The 22,104-nt window shown below is 40.2% G+C and overlaps 1 protein-coding gene across 1 annotated transcript in view; it reads left to right on the top strand.

Annotated features, from left to right (window-relative positions):
- The window catches only part of lrp1bb (low density lipoprotein receptor-related protein 1Bb), a 512,409-nt gene that overhangs the window by 245,993 nt on the left and 244,312 nt on the right, over positions 1-22,104 (top strand). Inside the window, exons 15-20 of the mRNA XM_072445180.1 lie at positions 1,886-2,008; positions 2,917-3,060; positions 5,303-5,428; positions 7,909-8,022; positions 21,304-21,384; positions 21,461-21,631. Of these exons, the coding sequence (XP_072301281.1) occupies positions 1,886-2,008; positions 2,917-3,060; positions 5,303-5,428; positions 7,909-8,022; positions 21,304-21,384; positions 21,461-21,631 (759 nt within the window). The remainder of the gene's footprint in view (positions 1-1,885; positions 2,009-2,916; positions 3,061-5,302; positions 5,429-7,908; positions 8,023-21,303; positions 21,385-21,460; positions 21,632-22,104) is intronic.

Raw genomic sequence — 22,104 nt, 5'->3', positions numbered from 1 at the left:
TCTTGACTTGCGTCTTCAGAATCGAAAAGTTGAGGCCAAAGTGCATTGATAGATACACTAGATATGGACAGTGACTTTAAGACTTTATGTTTTGTATTCTGCTGGCATTGGTTTGTTGGTGTAATATCAGATAAGATAAATGTAACACAGAGTCTATGGTTCTATTAAGAGATTTGATACAGATCCAAATAAAGGTATGTTCGAAAGGTTCTTCCCAGCTGCAAGAACCTTTGATTGTAATTACTTGAATTCCTTCTCTCCTAATGCAGTAAGGTCTTTTTTGAGTTTGCACTTTTACTAAACTAGAGTTCATAAAGGGGACGAGGTCTGGAAACCCTATTTTTTAGCAATTATCCAATGCCTTTTGGGTGGTTTGGACATAACTAGTAATTTAGGTCTTCTCACTAAAGGTTATTTTCTGCTGCAGTGCAATTTATACAATGCACAATGGAAGCAGAGGAAGTGATGCTGAACCACCTACACCCAGGCTGGATCTTTTTGTTCTAAACACGAGACATTTTACACTTAAGTTCCTGTTGTATTTATTTCTCAGCTCCGGTTTTATTAGACTTTCCAGATTTTGAGTAGGAGAGTCCAGCGCTGCATATCCAATGCTGTAATGTCTGCTATAGTGTGTTCAGCCTACAGAAGATCACACCCTGCTGAGGATTTCACCCAGACATCCCTCCATTGTTCATGTCACTGAATAGATTAATTGGCTGTCCGCTCCCTTGAGTATTAGCGATTGGCCTGCACAAAACCAAAAGCTTTATCGCATTTGCTCAGCTGCTGCTTTGGAGCTTCTGTTTAATGAAAGTGACAAAGGTGTCTTATGCCTAACCTACGTGACCGTTTTCTGCAGCTCCAAAGGATAAAGATGTAAAAGTCTTGCAGTTGCATGTGTGTTCGCTATGCCATTACACAAGTGAGTCTCAACTCTGTTTGAACTTCAAGTACTTTGAAGTATAGTGTTGAAGGATTTAGACAGACACTCAGACGTGTGCTTGTACAGATGCATCACATGGTTTCTGAGTGCTTAGTACTATCGCCTCACAGCAGAAAGGTCACGGTTTCAGCCTTCAGCTAAGGTAGTCCTGACCAACCTTTAGCTCTAGATCCGGAGATGGGAGGGTCCCGGGCTCTGCACTGTGGGGCCCACTGCTCCTGATCTAATGCAGAGAACACATTTCTATAGACGCATAAAATAAGTAGAATAGCAATTTAGTTTAATCATTTTGAAAGTAATATCACCAGTTCAGTAGCTTAATTTAGTTTTTAATACGTATTACTTTAAGGTTATTGTTTAGTTAACTTTATTGAAATTTGTCCTCTGCATTTGAACCCCCTTTTTCACTCGAGCTTGGGAAACATGGTATGAGCAGTGAGCGCCACAGGGCAGGATTAGTTTATATGGAGGATTATATATCTATTTTGCATGTTTTTTGAGTTAAAGGGGAAAAGTTCCCAGTGGAAACACCCGGACACAAGGAGCCCGACTGGAACCTTCTAGCTGTGAGATAAGAGCGCTAACCACTCTGATTTTAAGTTTGACATTGCAATCACATAATGTATACTCCTCAGTTTGTATCCTTATCACATCCCCAACTCCTTATCCAGATTATAATACATTCAAACTTTGAAATCGTTTTTTTTAATTGATTTTGGATCCTTATGAAAAGTAATCAACACAACAATGCTTTCCCGTTGCCTCCAATAGCACACTCTCCAACTAGGCCTGGAGGAAGGGTCATTTCACCAGCACTTTTCAGACCCAATTCTGAACTTAAAGTCAATAAAGTATCCAGCTATCCAACATGTTCAACATTCACGTACAGAAACACGCATTTAAATGAGCCCAACGCCTTATTTGAATCCATCTCCGCAGGTGACAATGCGTGCAGTGTGAATTATGGGGGCTGCAGTACCCTCTGCCTGGCCATCCCTGGAGGCCGAGTGTGCGCATGTGCTGACAACCAGGTCCTGGAGAAGAACAATGTCACCTGTGCAGGTAGGAGGACACACACAAAAAACAGCACCAGATCATCTTTTACCCACATACAGTAATCCAGCCCCCTCTGCATCCTCCAGGGAATGATGTAATAAAGTTGATCCTGCTACACTATACTCCCGTAACACATGCATCCTCAGGGGGAATCAGGCCTTTTCTAGCTGTAATGTGATAGCAGAGGCCTTTCTAGTGGATTTAGAATGTCGTTTTTTTTTGGGTCTTTCTGGGAATACAAGATGACCTAATATGTACTATTGTTTCCTTGTCTTTGAAAGCTAAATGAACATGTGCCCAGGACTAGAACAAAGCTAGCGAACACAGAGCCAAACACCTCACTGTTTTCTTGCTGTGGTACAGATAGTGATTTTGAGATTGCAGGCTAATTGTTGGGTGTAATTTAACGCAATCGCATTAGTATTGCCTATTTCCAAGCTCTCACTACTACTGTTTAAAAGTACTTTAAGCTACTTTCAGCCATAGTTAAAAAGAGCTCGGGATTGTCTCTTCACACCTCAAAGCCTTTTAAGAATAGCCTGATGTTAAACCGATATAAGTCATAAGATGCTAAATACTAAACTTGGCAATCTTTCAAAAGTATTCCAACTGTTGATTTAGCTGCCAATGTCAAGAGCAAATACATTTAAAACAGATTATCAAGCCTCCCAGAGAAAGTGTGCATTGTTGACCCTTTGGTGCACAGGGACATTGAACATTTTTGCACAGATTAACCTACTCTATATTTTAGCTTTTGGACTTTGTTGAATTGTTGTTTTCCAACTGTTAGTGTGAGCATGCAATTTTAATTTGGTGTTTGTAACACCAAGAAAAGGCCATTTAAATTAGGAACAAGCTTCTGTGTGATATCACGGCTTTTCCCAATAACTTTCTCTTTCTTTTCCTTTCCCCAGACGACTCCACTGATGTTTTGGAGGTTCACCGCTGTAAAAGTGATGAGTTCCAGTGTCTAAATCAGCGCTGTATCCGAGCCCTGTGGAAGTGTGATGGCGACGATGACTGTCTGGATGGGAGCGACGAAGAGAACCACATTTGCTGTGAGAAAGATCCACTTAAATCATGCTTTATAGAAAACCAAATTGCCTACAGCAGGGGTGTCCACACTTTTTTTCACCGGGGGCCACATTTTGAAACTATTACAGAGCAGAGGGCCACAGACAACCCGACAATGAGGTGAACCATTCGACATTTTGCATTTGACATAGTTTCGATGAGCCTCCACACCTTTAATAAGACTTGGAACATTATTATTAAGTTGGTATAACATAAACATGTTTGAATTTGTCCAATTTTACAGTAAATAGTACTACTTTTTGTTTTTTTAATCCAACAAAAATTGGTCTGAGGGCCGCATTTGGCCACAGTTTGGACCCCTCTGGCCTTCAGTAAAGGGGACAATAACAATATACAGTACTGAGATGCAGAGGCAGTTACTTAGCAAATGTTTATTAATTTTACCGTGTACAGAGACAAAAAATATCTTAATGGGGTGAGATTGAGAACTACAGTAGACGCCATAAAAATACTATTATTTTTGAAAAGATAGATTTGTTCCCAGTTTGTTTTTTGTATGTTTGTACACATAAACACAGAATGACAAGTATAGTCACATTTCTTTTTTAATTATCAGTAAAAGTAAACAAAGTTTTAAAAAAATGTCCAACTGAGTAAAGTGTCTTGCTTAAGGACACAACAGTATAGTGTTCATTAGCATTATTTGCTTTTGTTAGCTCTTTCCAACAGAACTAATGCATTTCAAATACTATCACAAAACCAGGTGCATTTAATGGTGCACTATTTCATTTCCCCATGAAGATGTTGCTGCCTGGATCAAACACATCAATCTCTGCATGGTTTCCATGGTATTTTTGCACAACAAAAACAACCAACATAAATTAAAGTAGCTTCTTAAATAAATGTTAAATAGATTAGTTGCATGCCTATACACGATAAATCTCATCTGAACTGAACAAAAATGATCAAAACTGAACAAAAATGATCAAAACTGAACAAAACTGAACAAAACTATTCAAACCCAGTCCTATTTAGTGAGGCGTTTTTGTTGGATTGACATCAACTACAGCCTGGTTAGAATGAACAAATGTGCTGTAAAGGCCTCTAAAATTAAGAAGACGTTGCCACATACAAAATAAAACCGTGACGGTGCACTTAGATGCAGAGTCATGCACAGTGCGCTCTAAAAGGCTTACTCTTCCTACAGTGTGTTAGAAATGTCAGCGCGGAGGCAGGTGAAAAGTGCTCCTCCTCCACACTCGCTGGCTCCGTTACGTGTGTGAAACTTGCACTTTAACAAATCACTACCATAAACAACACTTATGTGAGAGACTCCGCTGCCGGTTTAGTGCTGTGTTCTTCCAAAAAGTCAGCATTATATTGAGGTAATCTCCAACTATACAAATTAAAACACTGAGTGCTTCCCTCGTGAGTGGCTGGAAAATCTCCTGCTTAGGACAAATGTCAGAACATTTTTCAAAAGTAAAGTTTTAAAAGAAAAAGTTGACCAGACAAATGGTGATGGTTTAAATTCATCTGAGTAACTTTTAGTTTTTCTATTCATTGGTTTCAGCTTCATATAATATTTAGTCTTTAAGGGTTAATCACTATGACAGCGTTCCTAATGTCCATGGATATCTGAGTTGTTGAACTGCAATGTATTTTCACTATACAGTATTGTACTCTATATACTATGTATTGTCTTGAAAGCTTATAAAAGGGGCAAATATTTATTTGGTTTTTTTATTGTTTTTTCTTTGAAGTTGAACTTTTATTTTATGTTTTATGTATTACATCACTAATGAATGAACTTTTCTGTTGAAACATTTAAAAAAAATGTCAGCACACATTTACACACACAAATAATATGTAATTTGTAATATAGAACATAACACAACATTCAGCAAAATCAGATGTAAAATCTTGTGACAATTCTCACATGTATTAAAATAACAATACATCAATGATATACACTATAGCATAAATTGGTGCATCTTCCATAAACATATTCCACACTTAAGAACGCTTTGCATAAATAACAGTTCTATATTTATTACTTTTATATTGTTTGTTGCATTATTGACTAAAAACAACATTTTGTTTTATACTTATTTCTACTCACTACTCACTACCAACTTTGACAGTGTTGTACATTTTTAAAGACAGAACATAGTTTGGATCTGTGTGGGCAGTAGCTGTAATTTCAGCACATTCTACAGTCTATATTTTTACTTATTTACACGATTTTCATGTTTGTGTTTGCAGCCAACTACACGTGCCCCACAGATCAGTTCAAATGCAGCAACAACCGGTGCATTCCCAAAAGATGGCTCTGCGATGGGATGAACGATTGCACCAACGGAGAAGATGAAGCCAATAACACATGCTCAGGTGAGTGCCATAAGTCTGCAGCAACAAGGCAGAGCTGCACCCTTCAGCTGAGGCACAGATAACCTCAGATTGAATACAGAAGATAAACAGCGCAACAGCAGAGAGAGAGAGCGAAGAATGTGCAGAAGGCTTTTGTGATACCAGAAAATGCACTATGGAGCTTATTCACATCATTTCTCTTTAAAATATCAGCTATTCATGGGTTTTCAGACAATAATTCTTTCTGGTTTGAAGGATTTTGTGAGGACCTTTCCCCAATTCAAAAGATGTAATATCTCAGATCAATCAGATTATTTATTTGTTCAACAGTGAGAGGATTATTTGCAACTAAAGTAAATGCAAGAATCAAATTAACCAGTTAAAAAGATCAAGCTCCAGTTTGGGTTGGAAAAAAACAAACTCATCAGATATTGTGCAATCAGATAAAAAACAACAACATTTTTCCTATTTGATTATGTGTTTGATTTAGGATGCCAAAATATAGCTTTTTTTTTTTTAAGTCGATTTTTTTAATCCCCAATACAGATATACATATTGTAAAAGCTGCTCTTAGGGTCAAAATGAGACAGCTGTGTGCCGTCTGCATCTAATTCTATAGCAATTTATTCTTCAAGAAATGGAGATAAGTTTGTTATCTTAAGTTCGGGAGCAGGACCACGCCCCTTCCTACGCCCCTTCCTGCGGCTACACTACTTAATCATCCAGATCACACACACCTGTGTTCGTGATTTTCGTGCCCCTCCCTCCCACCCTCTTTAAACTATTCTAATGTATCTCCTAGTTGGGGGTATCGAGGCCTGGGAGCCTTCAGCCCTCATCGCAAGAAGACCCAAAACGGCATTAACTTCGTACATTCGTGTTGTTCATGTTTCTCCCCTGCCAATAAACACCTTGCATCGTATCTGGGGTTGTGGTCCTTGCTGGTGAACCAGGAAGTGTGCCGTTAGCATGCTAGTTGAAGTTAGCTCTACTGTGACCGCAAAAACTCTAATCTACTACTACTTTAGTCCCTTGCTAACTCTTTAAAATTATTTTTTTTTTTTCTATTATTGATGATTTTTTTTCTAAACATTTCTTTAACTATAATTTCATATTTATACTTCAATTGAGTAATATTTGTCTTAAGATCATTGTCAAAAATGTCCCACTGCTTTAAACCAGCAGATGAAATACACAGTGTCGTTCTTGCAATGAAAAAATAACAATATATATGGTTTATTGTGTGGAATAGATTGCAGAATAGTGGTTTATGTGTCGTCATCTGTGCTCATTACATTGCTTGTATGGCGCGTTAAAGCCTTCATAAGAATTGCATTAGTCGTTAGATGCATGTTTAGTATGAGACCACAGTGCCATCCCCTCATGTCGAGGTGTCTTTCATACATTTGACTGGAGGCTATATCCATCTGAAGACATGAATATTTGTGACGCTTGATCTCTTCAGTCAGTCTCCTCGTCTGACAGCTGTTTTCACTATCAAAGCTTCTCCGTGCGAGATATTCACACGCCACTACCACTTATGACCTGTATATCTTACAACGCCTTTTCCTCGTTTGGAGCGCGCTTTTTCTGTCGACGGACGGTCAGCGAACGTTAAAACAAAACTAACTAATGTAATGCAGCCAAATCTGTCCGAACCACGACACTCGCAATTTAAGAAGGTGCACTTTTTTATATTATGAGATAATATCGCTTTGCTTTATGGGAACTTTTTGACAGCATGGGATTAAACTTGTATTTCAATGTGGACAAGCAGGTAGGGAACGTTACAGATCTGATCTATGGAGAGGTGACACTACTTTTCAAGGTATTTTAGAGCATTAAAACACCTGCGGTTGAGTTATATTTAAAGTAAAAGGTGGACCCTCCTTCAAAAATGTTCCATAGTGCACCTTTTGTTTTCAAATTAGACTAACACAATACAACTTTATCACCGTTAAATAGCACCTCAAATACAAGTTTTCTGCTGCAATTTTTCCCTTATTGTACCTGTTTTTTTCTTCTTCTCAGATTTAAAAACATATAACAAGAAACACAGTGAAAGTGAACAAGACAAGAGACGGATCAGTGAAAAAATCAAACCCAATAGACGCGCGGAAAAAATGAAATGAAGACACACAGAAAACATATTTTGTTCCATTGCCATAATAAATAATTCATCTTGTTTTTGACCAATTTAGTCCTATCAATCCAAACAACACAACCAGCACTACCATATATTTACACAAATTGCTTGAAATGACTCGGGTGTTGTTTGTAGCTCGTAAAAGCCACATGATTCCCCATCTGTGTGTATGTGCGTTCCCTTTGGACGCTGCACGCTGTACTCTTGTTGAGTGATAGTTTTCGCCGGGCCGACATTGACATCTCAGTGATGTAGAGATCATTAGGCTTGTTGTGCACATCCAGCATTGACTTATGTGTGCGTGATTGAATTAAGTGGCCCTCCTTGGTTCCTTACTTTCTTTTCCCTCCTTCAGCCCAGCCGTGTCAAACCGACCAGTTCTCCTGCCAAAACGGGCGATGTATACCTCTGGCCTGGAGCTGTGACCGCGAGGATGACTGCGGCGATACGTCAGATGAGCTGTCCTGTGGTGAGTCAGATATAAATGCTTTTTCTTTGCTTGTCATTCACACGTCAGTCTGGTTAACACCCGCAGAGGTTCAAAGCACCTCGAGGAAATAGGTCAGCGTGTGGAATGAGTAACACAGTCACACAGTTTGAGCCGACGCATTACTATTCAACACGTATCAAAGCGCCAAAGGGATGACGTTATTTAGTAATTATTAGAATGAAAGGGTTTATTTGGGCCACGTCAAACACTCCAGGAAATTCAACATTTTGTGTAAATATTAAGCCTATTTTTTATATTTGTATCTGTTTTATCCTATAGTAGATTCAAATTGTTTTTTTCTTTAATGCATGCCCTTTTTATTTTATATTTGTTGCTTTATTGTTCATTATTTTATGATTTTTATTTTATGATGATTTTTTAAAATTTTAATATTTCCTATGTTTGTCAATTTAAACCTTTTTTCATTCAGATTTTACTATAATGTCCCGACTTTACTCCCATTTCGCATCATTCACAGTTTTAAGCAATGAAGCGTTCAGATAAAATATTGAGATTAGTGGTTAATTTAAGTTGAGATAGTGTTGACTGAAGGCTGCTAGAATATTTACGAATAAAGAGAGATGAAAATCAGAAATTGTTTATTCTATTTTGACATTTAGATGTATTTATGCTTTTGTCTTTGGTATAAAAGTTGAAAACACAATTACACTTATTTTAATTGTCAACTAGTCATAATTATACAAAAACAATTATGAAAACGTTATTATCCACAAGTGAAAATGTGTTTACTAAAAAGATATAAAAGATTACTTACAAAAGATTGACATAAAACAACACTTTTGATGTTTCCCAGTACTGAGGCTCTCTTGTCAAGGGAACAACTCTCTGGAAGACAGGAAGTACTTTGTTGAAATTGGTAGCTGTGTCTCAGACCACATGACCCTGACCTGTGGTGCGCCCCAAGGGTCAGTCCTGGGTCCCCTTCTGTTCAACCTCTACATGCTGCCGTTAGGTCAGTTGATACGCAGTGAAAATGTGTCCTATCACAATTATGCAGACGACACTCAGATCTATGTTTCACTATCGGCAGGTGACTATGGACCAGTAGATTCACTCTGTCACTGCATCCAACAGATCAGTTTGTGGATGCAAAACAACTTTCTCCAGCTGAACTCAGACAAGACTGAAATAATCGTTTTTGGCACAGAAACAAAGAGAAAGTGTTAGTGTCACCTCCAGAGTCTCGCTCTAAAACCTACAAATAGAGTTAGAAATCTGGGGGTAATACTGGAACATTCACAGCCACATCAAATCAAAAACATCAGCAGCTTTTTACCATCTAAAATTAAAAATATAGTGTCTAAACCAGATTTGTAGAGATTTATCCATGCGTTTGTCTCCAGTAGATAAGATTACTGTAACGGCCTGCTCACTGGCTCACTGTACAAGTCTCTCCATGGCCTAAATGCCACATGAACCAACTCGGGCTCTGAGGGCCACAGGGACCGGCCTCTTCCTGGTGCCCAGAGTCAGGACTAAACATGGACCGGCCTCTGTGTTTAGCTGTACATATGACTGAAATGATTTTAATCTCTTCTTTTTTATGTCCTAAATTGTTTAGTGATTTCTGTCATGAATGGTGCTCTACAAATAAACTTGCCTTGCCAAGTCAGAAGTAATAGAAGTAATAACAGAGAACATGTCACAGACCAGGGAAGGGTCATAGAGTCAGACGTTTTGAGCGCCCTGGGTATAAATAATTCTTAAAGATATATTTTTTGCTCTCACTGAAAGTACTTCCTGACGGTAAAACGGTCTATTTAAGCTTTACATCAATGGATCACACATCCACACACTCACACACCTACAAACACATGTATAGAGCTGGGTTCAGTGTCTTACCCGAGGACACACGGCAGTATTTGCCAACCTGTGGGTCAGACCACTCAACTAAGGACGTTTTTTTGTTGTTGTCAAGACCAAGGATGGAAAGAGTCCTGAATAATGCTCTCAGCCTTCTTCCTTAACGTCCTGTCATCTTTGAGCTCATGTTCATGATGTGCTGCAGGTTATTCTTCCTCAAGATTCATCACCACATCATCATGTTAAAAGTTAAGATACTCCTCACGAGGCTTTTATAAACAGTTTCAAGGATAACTGGGCTGATTCCAAAATGAGTCAATATACAGCATGTGACAAATACATTCCTTGTGCGCATTTTTTCGATTAATCGTTGCATTCTTTATACTCAAAACCAAAGTTGTATTAGTATACCCCTCATCTATATCGCTGTGCTGTGTTGTATTGCTGTTTACATTGCTGTTTGTATTTATATATTATTTATACTGTATTTATAATAGTACATTTTTATGCAATTTCATTTTTTTAAACAATATTTGACATGTGGCCAGATTCTGGGGTGAGTTCTTTAGAGGGAAAGAGGGGTAAACGCAGTGTATGAGTGTAAAGAAGCTGAGATGTTTTACTTCAGTTGCAAAGTCAGAGTTGGATAAAGGACAACTATTTGCTATGAAAACCCATAAAAGAACAACTAAGCAAAAGTGGATTTTTAATCATTTCTAAACTCTTAGAAATAAAAAACTTCAGCGAAAATGTCTTTAGTCCTGAGATGTTTATTAGCCTGGTCCAATTTAGTATTTCCTGACAGCCTCCCATCTGGCAACTAACTAATGCAGTTCCACTGGCTGGATAGAAATCACTACTAATTGCTAAGTCCTTGTTGTGTAAGAGTAAAAATGCCAGTAGAAGTTTCCATCGTACATGGCACCCCTGTGATTCTACAGTTTGGACTTGTGTGTAAAGTTGTCCCCACGCTCCACCACTGACAGACTGCAGCAGGAGCCTCGCCTCGTTACTTATTCTTGTCAACTATCGAATGAATATTGCAGTGTTTCACACAACTACGACTTTGCTGGGGAGTCTTTAAAATAGCAGTGTTGTCGCGCTTTCATTGTCACACAATTAATTTTGTACATTTGATGATTCTATTTACTGTAGATAAAGATGAGCCGCTTCTTAATTACAATTTAATAACATCACTGTAGACACTCTACCTTTTTTACTATTTCTAACCAATGTGCTTGCTTAAAAAAGAGTGGCACTAATAGATTTCCATTTCCATTTTAGTAGCATTAGACATGACGGTTTAAAAGACTTTTTTACTGTCAAATTGGAATAAAACTTGAAAACACAATTACGGTTACACAAATTGTTTATACCAACCTAATCTTTCCCAGTTTTAATAAAGGTGTGGACAAATTCGAAATGTGGGGCTTGTTTGTGGCCCTCTGCTTTGTATAAGTTTCAAAATGCGGCCCCTGTGTCCACCCCTGGTTTTCCCTTGGATTGAGAAGCCATTTTGTATTTTGGCACGGCACTATTGTGTTAGTCCATTATATCTGATATTATAATCAGATTTTACAGTTTTTGGCAATCCCCTCAAGTTGAGAAGCTAACATTTTACTAGAGATCGGAGAATGAAATGTATCAAATGATATTACAATTGTTGTATTGGAGATGTGGAAAAGTTGAATATTCTGCAAAAAGCACTGATTAAAATTGAAGCAAACTTGCTGTGTAATCATCCACAACAACCGTGTCGACCACAACGTTTACAGGAACGTTTTAGCTGATCTCTGATGGACTGCCAGAGTAGAGATATTATCACTCCAAACATTATAGATCATTATTTGCTCAGTCTAGATGGTAGTGCTCAGTTTCCCACAGAGTACCTCATAGGACAATAGTTGGCCCTCCGAGTACTACCAGAACCAAACCAGGACCAGAACCAAACCAGGACCAGAACCAACCCAGGACCAGAACCAAACCAGGACCAGAACCAAACCAGGACCAGAACCAACCCAGGACCAGAACCAAACCAGGACCTGAACCAAACCAGGACCTGAACCAAACCAGGACCAGAACCAACCCAGAACCAAACCAGGACCAGAACCAACCCAGGACCAGGACCAGAACCAACCCAGGACCAGAACCAAACCAGGACCAGAACAAACCAGGATCAGAACCAAACCAGGACCAGAACAAACCAGGACCAGAACAAACCAGGACCAGAACCAAACCAGGACCAGAAACAAACCAGGACCAGAAACAAACCAGGACCAGAACCAGAACCAAACCAGGACCAGAAAAAACCAGGACCAGAACCAAACCAGGACCAGAAACAAACCAGGACCAGAACCAAACCAGGACCAGAACCAAACCAGGACCAGAAACAAACCAGGACCAGAACCAAACCAGGACCAGAACCAAACCAGGACCAGAACAAACCAGGACCAGAACAAACCAGGACCAGAACCAAACCAGGACCAGAAACAAACCAGGACCAGAAACAAACCAGGACCAGAACCAAACCAGGACCAGAAACAAACCAGGACCAGAACAAACCAGGACCAGAACAAACCAGGACCAGAACCAAACCAGGACCAGAACCAAACCAGGACCAGAAACAAACCAGGACCAGAACCAAACCAGGACCAGAACCAAACCAGGACCAGAAACAAACCAGGACCAGAACCAAACCAGGACCAGAAACAAACCAGGACCAGAACAAACCAGGACCAGAAACAAACCAGGACCAGAACCAAACCAGGACCAGAACCAAACCAGGACCAGAAACAAACCAGGACCAGAACAAACCAGGACCAGAACCAAACCAGGACCAGAACAAACCAGGACCAGAACCAAACCAGGACCAGAACCAGAACCAAACCAGGACCAGAACAAACCAGGACCAGAACCAGAACCAAACCAGGACCAGAACCAAACCAGGACCAGAACAAACCAGGACCAGAAACAAACCAGGACCAGAACAAACCAGGACCAGAACCAAACCAGGACCAGAACAAACCAGGACCAGAACAAACCAGGACCAGAACCAAACCAGGACCAGAACAAACCAGGACCAGAACCAGAACCAAACCAGGACCAGAACAAACCAGGACCAGAACCAAACCAAGACCAGAAACAAACCAGGACCAGAACAAACCAGGACCAGAACCAAACCAGGACCAGAAACAAACCAGGACCAGAACCAAACCAGGACCAGAACCAAACCAGGACCAGAACAAACCAGGACCAGAAACAAACCAGGACCAGAACCAAACCAGGACCAGAACCAAACCAGGACCAGAAACAAACCAGGACCAGAACAAACCAGGACCAGAACCAAACCAGGACCAGAACAAACCAGGACCAGAACAAACCAGGACCAGAACCAAACCAGGACCAGAACCAGAACCAAACCAGGACCAGAACAAACCAGGACCAGAACCAGAACCAAACCAGGACCAGAACAAACCAGGACCAGAACCAAACCAAGACCAGAAACAAACCAGGACCAGAACAAACCAGGACCAGAACCAAACCAGGACCAGAAACAAACCAGGACCAGAACCAAACCAGGACCAGAACCAAACCAGGACCAGAACCAAACCAGGACCAGAAACAAACCAGGACCAGAAACAAACCAGGACCAGAACCGTGGAGAGGAGCGCTGCCAAGTAAACTGCAGACTCGCTGTTTCCTCCTCCGGCCCCCGTGGTATTATACAATGTGTCGGGCTTCTGTGAGTGAAAGGCATTGTCGACGTTGTGGATTAATCTTGGAAAACATAAATGAGAAAACATACATGGCCCGCTGTGATGGATGCAGCCTTTGAAGTTGTGTTTAGCGTTTTCGTAAAAGGGAAAAGAGCGTTTTTGAAGCTATTAGAAGTTTGTGTGTGTTACAGCGCCGTGACCCAGATGAAAACTGCGCTGTAATTTATTTTAGTTTTGGGGAAGGGTGAGGGAGTGTTTGGAAATTTCCCTTTGGTCACTGTTTGCATTAGATCAGCCTTTTCACTGATAGATGCAGCGCAGCACAACCGTTCGCCCAAAGGTCCTAGTGATCTTATTCAGGATGTTGCCACTGGCGGCGCCATTATCATTCTGGTTGTATCATTTTGTGTAAGGCTGCCGATCTCGAGAATAAATCTGAATCAGAATTTGTTTTGCCATTTCAAAAACAAAGAATGGGCTTATGGGCAATAGGGTGCCGCGACCGATTATGAATTTCAGTAAAATATGATATATGATATGATATATGATATGATATACAATAATGTAACAGGCATGCATAAGGTGCATATAAGATGTTAGAATAAGAATAGACTTTGACTGAATATAAATACAAAATGTACAGGATAGAGTATGTACTATAAGTTATACTACAAAGCAGTTTTCAATCCGAGAAACAGTGCTTTTTTACACAAATTAAACTACTTTATATAATATTTTGAGTCTGCACCCGTCAGAAGTGAGCATGAGAAATAAGGTGGATTTGCAGGTTTCAATATTATTATTATTATTATCATTATCATTAGCAAGTAAACTTAAAACACAAAAACAGAACTACTTCTTGATGATGGGGACCTCAGATTGCTTTGAAGAGAAGAGTTTACTTAAACTTCAGGTGTTTTTCAAAGAAGCAACTGTTTAAAATGCTTTCGAAAGTTGATTTTACATGATTTTCTGCTGGAGGAACTTTCCTACTTGTGTCTAGCCTGTTCCATTGTACTGCATTTAACTTCAATATCTCCATGTGAAGTTTGTAGGTCAGATCAAGTTATTTTCTAACACTGGAAACAACAGTAATCATTAAATTGATAAAGTTTACTGTTGAACATTCTAGACAACCTCTTCACGAAGACCAGCAGATGACAAACTCTCTACCCGTAAAACAATAAAACAAAAAATGTATTATTCTATATTTATAAATGTACTGTTTCCTACCTTGGCCTATCCATTGCTGTGCCTCGATCCATAACAGCTACACAACACGGATACTCAGAGCTGATACCATGTCATGGGTGACATCCCTATGACTGATATCATTCTCATTTCCGATTCGGAGCTCTTTATATATTTTCAAAGTCCTTTTTTGGAGCTGCCTGAAGCTTTATTGACTATGCTATGAAATGCAAGTCTACATCTGAATTGATTTGCTAGGCATCTGCTGCCTGGAATACCTGCGGCTGTGTCAGGAAAGACGTATTGTAAATTTAGCCGCCATATTTCCCTCAAAGTGTTACGCGGAGCTGTCAGACAGTAGCAGGACGGGAAGTTTAATGTCCATTAAACATGAAGGAGAAACATGCATAAATAATGACGGTTTCAAGTAAACAGTAGACCCTGCCACAAATGAAACACGGGCATCCATGAATAATCACTGCTCAGAGAGAGGAGATGTTTGGGGGGGGGAAAGTGACAACCACTAAACTACTGACAAACAAAATTCAAATTAGCATCAATCTCAGAGACGGCCACCACTGAGCTTCAGGTGTTAAAAACCCCACAGTCGCTTCGGAGCAGGTAAGTGAGCTGCCACAGTCACACGGAGGAGGGTGTATATATATATATATATCTGCTGTCAATATGTCTTGAATGAATATGAATAGAATATGAATTACGTTTTGAGTATTTATTTTGTCTTATTAATTCACTTAATTCCCTTTTCTGTTGAGGGGTCAGGGGTCTGCCGCCTGCTTGACCTCATGGAAATGTCAGTGCTTTGCCTGAAATGTTGCACAGAAATTCTCTAAATATACACATTTAATATTTATTTCATGATGTGTGTTTTTATAAACCCTCATATATACCATGGATTTACATTATGACCCTCTTTAATTAGCAGGTACTGCAGCTGCTGGGCCCAGAAAGAATGATCCCATAAGAATATTGTAGAGTTTGATGGATTTTTTAGACTGAAGACAAATTACCGTATGCAATTATAAACTATGATTGTTGTAAACTATTCAATACAATGGTATTTAAGGTATTTAATTTGGTTTTGAAGGAAAACAGAAGTAATTCTTGCAACTATTTCTTTAAAAGTTACATTTTGGCTGAGGCAGTGTGTGTAAACAGCTGTGTAGAGCCCTGCCTTTGCCTCTCTCTCCATAGTGCTTATGATGAGCCTGAGCGAGGGGAAACGTGGAACAAAAGCTCACTTCAGGGGAGACTGAAATGTTTTTGGCACTTTTATTTCATGTAAAACAGCCCTGGAAACACGGAAAATACGACCTGCAATATTAAAAAACAGAATAAAAAAAAAACATTTCCACGCTTGCCTGCTTCAGCCACAAGGTAAACCTCAAAAGCCAAAGGGAGAAGCCATTTGCCTATATAAATACACTGTAATAGTAATAGTCTATAAAGTGAAATTGAATGTAAAACAAAGGGGTGCCCCAGTGCTGAAAAGTTAAATCAAACTGCTTGTGTTCGGCTGACAGGGCCTGCAGTTTTCACAAAGGTGGGCTTTTCAAAGGATTCCTCCATTTTCACATGAGCTTTTTACCATTTTTAAATCCTCATATCACCTAAAAGTTAGCTTTGTATGATTTATCTTAGCCACACTGTGATTCAGCGCTGGCTCCGCTCTAGTTCAGTTCTAGCCACCGTTGTGCTGATTGTTCAGGGCTGAACCCGTGGTGCATGTCTTCTTTAGAATGAAATATTAGTTCTTCTGATTTCTTTTGTATTGTTTTGGTTAGTTCCTGTTTTGTTGTGCCGGGCGAGGCAGGGAGGCTAGAGAATCCACTGTTAAAGATTAAATGATAGAGGTAACATAAAAAGGTGATATAAAAATAGTCATGAAGATAATTCTTTGTCATGCTTAATAATCATACACAATTCATACATACCCTATTTTCCGGACTATAAGTCGCACCTTTTTTCATAGTTTTGGCCGGGGTGCGACTTATATACTTATACTTATACTCCGGAGCGACTTATATGTGACATTATTTGTTATTTTCACACTTGCAACTGCATTTCATACTCCAGTGCAACTTATATATGTTTTATTCTTCTCTATTTTGCATTTTTTGGCTGGTGCGACGTAAACTCCGGTGCGACTTATAGTCCGGAAAATACGGTACTTAATCTTCTTTATTTTTCAGTATTTTTGGTCACAGTTTTCACTCCATGGTGAAGGAGTCAAAATACTACGTCGACTCGTCTTTGCCTTGACTGAGTTTAGCCTGGTCGTTACACCTTGATCAGAACATGGGCGGCGCTCGCAAATCATTTTTTTTTGGGGGGGGGCATCATGTCTAGACCTTAGAGCTTCTACACGTGACGTCACACTATCCCAGCATGCACCACCAATGATCAAGCTTGATCCGTTTCAGATTGTGGAGTTTTGTTGTGCTCTGGGATTGACATATTATGAAGGGCAGAAGAAAGTCTGAGTATTTTGATAAATTTAGAACAAATTTAAAAGTAGCAGGTGGCTAATCATCCACCAGAGCAGTTAGGCAGTTTACCTTTCAAGCAACTAAAAAAGTCAACATTTCTTAACTTGCACAAGGTTAATTTTGATTTGAAATAAATGGAAAAAATATCTAGAAGTAAGCCAAAAATACCTTGATTAAATCCCCACATCTTGACAAACTACTTCAATATTAAATATGAAATACAAGTCAAAATAACTACTCAAAGTACTTTCAAAGTAATCCTGAATCCAAGTCATTATGACTATGTAGATATTGGGAGTCACCAGAGGACCTGCAGATGACACGGCGGAGCCAGAGGAGGCTATGTTTTTGCTGCGCAGCGTGATTATGATTGAATGAAGCCGAGCATGAACTTTAATCAGTGCTTACACTCTGGCTGTTTGTTCTGCAGCGACCCGGGACACACACAGATGAACAGAGGAGCTTCACTCATCACAAAACATCAGACTTCACTGTTTGGATGAGCACCTCTGTGTCATGTTCTAATCCAGTCACACACACTTCAGCAGTATGTGGGCTAATCTGGGACTGAACCCTGAACTAAAGCTGGACCAGACCAGGACCAGACCAGGACCAAACCAGGACCAAAGCTGGACCAGACCAGGACCAAACCAGGACCAAACCAAGACCAAATCAAGACCAAACCAGGACCAAAGCAGGACCAAATCAGGACCAAAGCAGGACCAAAGCAGGACCAAACCAGGACCAAAGCAGGACCAAACCAGGACCAAACCAGGACCAAAGCAGGACCAAAGCAGGACCAAAGCAGGACCAAAGCAGGACCAAATCAGGACCAAATCAGGACCAAACCAGGACCAAACCAGGACCAAACCAGGACCAAAGCAGGACCAAAGCAGGACCAAACCAGGACCAAACCAGGACCAAACCAGGACCAAATCAGGACCAAACCAAGACCAAATCAGGACCAAACCAAGACCAAATCAGGACCAAACCAGGACCAAAGCAGGACCAAATCAGGACCAAATCAGGACCAAATCAGGACCAAATCAGGACCAAACCAAGACCAAATCAGGACTAAATCAGGACCAAATCAGGACCAAACCAGGACCAAACCAGGACCAAACCAGGTCTAAACCAGGACCAAAGCAGGACCAAAGCAGGACCAAAGCAGGACCAAAGCAGGACCAAATCAGGACCAAACCAAGACCAAACCAGGACCAAACCAGGTCTAAACCAGGACCAAAGCAGGACCAAAGCAGGACCAAAGCAGGACCAAAGCAGGACCAAATCAGGACCAAACCAGGACCAAACCAGGACCAAATCAGGACCAAACCAAGACCAAATCAGGACCAAACCAAGACCAAATCAGGACCAAATCAGGACCAAAGCAGGACCAAAGCAGGACCAAACCAGGACCAAAGCAGGACCAAACCAGGACCAAACCAGGACCAAACCAGGACCAAATCAGGACCAAACCAAGACCAAATCAGGACCAAACCAGGACCAAACCAGGACCAAAGCAGGACCAAAGCAGGACCAAACCAGGACCAAACCAGGACTAAAGTAAGACCAAACCAAGACCAAAGCAGGACCAAACCAGGACCAAACCAGGTCTAAAGCAGGACCAAAACAGGACCAAAGCAGGACCAAAGCAGGACCAAATCAGGACCAAATCAGGACCAAATCAGGACCAAACCAGGACCAAACCAGGACCAAACCAGGACCAAACCAGGACCAAACCAGGACCAAATCAGGACCAAACCAAGACCAAAGCAGGACCAAATCAGGACCAAATCAGGACCAAACCAAGACCAAAGCAGGACCAAAGCAGGACCAAAGCAGGACCAGAGCAGGACCAAAGCAGGACCAAACCAGGATCAAAGCAGGACCAAAGCAGGACCAAAGCAGGACCAAACCAGGACCATACCAGGACTAAAGTAAGACCAAACCAAGACCAAAGCAGGACCAAAGCAGGACCAAAGCAGGACCAAACCAGGATCAAACCAGGACCAAAGCAGGACAATGGTGCCAGTGTTTCACAAGGCGGTAGACATCTTGTGCCGGTCACAAACCAGAATAAAGTGATAGACTGAGCCTGATACGAGCAGTCGCACAACTAAGATACTTGTTTTATTCATTCCACTCTCAGTTCTTTGCTGCCTCTGCACCAGAGGAGACAAAAACAAGACTGCAATCTCTGCCACTGGACCCTTTGACCGCCCCCAATCATTCAAATTCATATATGTCTTGTAGATGAACGAACCACTGACACTCCAAATCAGTGTTGCTAAAATCACGTACTTTTGTGTCAGAGTAAATTCCCCCATTGTGGGACGAATATACGGAGGTACTCTGCTTCTTGTTTATGTTGCCATTCTTAGTATTTGTTTGTGCAGACATACTTTGCCAACCAAATAACATTATTCATATTCAAGGAAAACCACATCAGTATTAACTGTTTTACTTTTAAAGGTGCAGTACTGAAACTATATTAAGGCAGATATTCAAAGCATGTATACATTATCATCAATCATTATCTAATCATTGACAAAAAAAATGAATTCACCAATAACAAATGTGTAATAATAATTTACTAACAAAATAATCAATGAACTAACCATTAAGAATCATCATTGACTCACCTTAATCGTAGTAAATTATTTTTTTTCTTTATTAGTTTATGATTAATTTAATTTTCTTTCGTCAATGATTAGTTAATGTGTGTGTGTGCGCGTGTGTGTGTGTGTGTGCGTGTGTGTGTGTCTCATTAATACACATTTGTAAACTCTGGTGTATGTTTACTTCACATAGGTTTCAACTTCCCATTTTGAAGATTTTTCACCATTATATAACATTTTGTTTAACATTGTTTCTTGCCATGGCAACGACCCTATTTACTCATCACTCTGAAACCTTCCAGACAAAACAATGATATCTACACGGAGACAAGCATCCATCCAAAGGTCACATGCTGCACATTGAAAAAACAAATAAATGAACAAATCTTTAAAGGTAACAAATGATGGCAAAAGCTAAGCTGCGTTTAGCATGAACACAATCATCATAAGTATTGTAAAGTCACATCGTCGCTCGTCAATGAAACCATTCAGCACTTTATGTATAGCCTACTCGTTATACCCCATCTCCCACTGGGAAATGACAGTGAAATCCGTCAGTGCAACATCTTGACTCGGTATTGGCTCTTGGGGCATCTGTATTCCTGCGCTGACCGTGGCTCTGATGGGGAATATTGATGCTTTAAAATAGACCAATTTAGCTCATGAAGTCGGCCTGACTGAAGCTTTATTGGCTACATCAAATAGTGGCTGACTGCATAGGTGGTAATTTGTTTTCCTTTGTCACCATTGTCAAGTCCAAATGCGGTATATAGCCCCAAATAATATGCCCATGTCGAGCAGGATGGACTGTAACGTGTCAGGGTGGTTTCTGATCCAGCTCGGCAACAGAATAGGAAGTAGTGGTAGTAGTAGTAGTAGTGGTGGTAGTAGTAGACTGTACTTGAATGAATAAGAAACGTGTTCAGAGGTGAGAGGAGGAAGGAAAGACGTGTGATGTTTCTTTCCCAGCTTGGCAGAATTATTTTGTTAGGTTTTCTGTTTATTGTGTATAGACGTTTGAACTATGTTGCCGTGATACACAAAAAACACAACTTTAACTATAACTCTCTTCATGTCCGTGTCAAAGGAAAAAAAAGTGGTATAAAATATTGTTTTTTTTCCCAATGAAAATATATATATATATATTTTTAAATTAGGTTTTATTGTTGCTTTAGCCATGTCGACAGACCTCAAATCAATATTATATTTTTGTATGTGTTACATTTTTTCAACCAGAGTAATATTTGTCTCCACTGTTTGTTTGGGCTACAGGCTAAATTATATTATCATACATGCTTTGTAAATAAGAGTCCAAAAATATAAAAAAAACACATGTATTTTTCTTAGTTTTCTACTTACCAAAAATGTTCTAATAACTTATTTCAATGTGTTTGTATTTTCCAGCTTATCCCACCTGCGACCCCCTCACTCAATTCAGCTGTTCTAACGGGCGCTGCATCAACATCCAATGGCACTGTGACGCTGGTGAGCACATCTGTCTTTACTTTCGAACACTCTTTTAAATATCGCACTAAGTCGTTCATGTGTTGTCTGACTCCAGAGAACGACTGTGGCGACAACAGCGATGAAGCCGGGTGTGTCCAGTCCTGCTCCAATAACCAGTTCCAGTGCAACAGTGGCCGCTGCATCCCGGACCACTGGGCCTGTGACGGGGACAACGACTGCGGGGACTTCAGCGACGAAGGGGCCGCCTGCCGAGGGGGATCTGCACGTAAAGAAACGGGTTCACTACAGAAAGCTGCCTCGAATACTGTTTACACTGTGGGATTGTAGAGAACATAAAGGGTCAAATGTGACTAATGTTTTAACCATAAGGGAGGAAAAGTAGCCCTCAGTCCCTGCTCTTTTTACACAAATCACTGCTTTTACAATACTGTGTGGAATAAAAGGTGTTGGTACACGAAATCAACAAATAGGTTGAACATATACAGTAGTTTATTAAGAATTACTCAGGCTTAGTAACTATTGTACTACATTTCATAACACGCAATTAACCACTCAGCCGGATTCTCTTTTACTGCCAGCCCGGAGTTTTCCTAAATGTCATGGTAAAAAGAGCAGGGCAAAGCAAAAGCAGCATTATAAACATCAAGGTGCAGCAGGATTTGTCACTCTTATAACCTACGGATTCATAAACTAGTTTTACTTACTACTACTTCTTTGGGTCGTGGGAGAATAACTATG

The sequence above is a fragment of the Eucyclogobius newberryi genome, unplaced genomic scaffold (genome assembly GCF_026437365.1).
Source record: "Eucyclogobius newberryi isolate DKJ021-1_F unplaced genomic scaffold, fEucNew1.0.hap1 SCAF_14, whole genome shotgun sequence".
Taxonomy (NCBI): Eukaryota; Metazoa; Chordata; class Actinopteri; order Gobiiformes; family Gobiidae; genus Eucyclogobius; species Eucyclogobius newberryi.
Note: the sequence above shows the minus strand (reverse complement) of the source record. Positions and strands in the feature narration are given on the sequence as shown.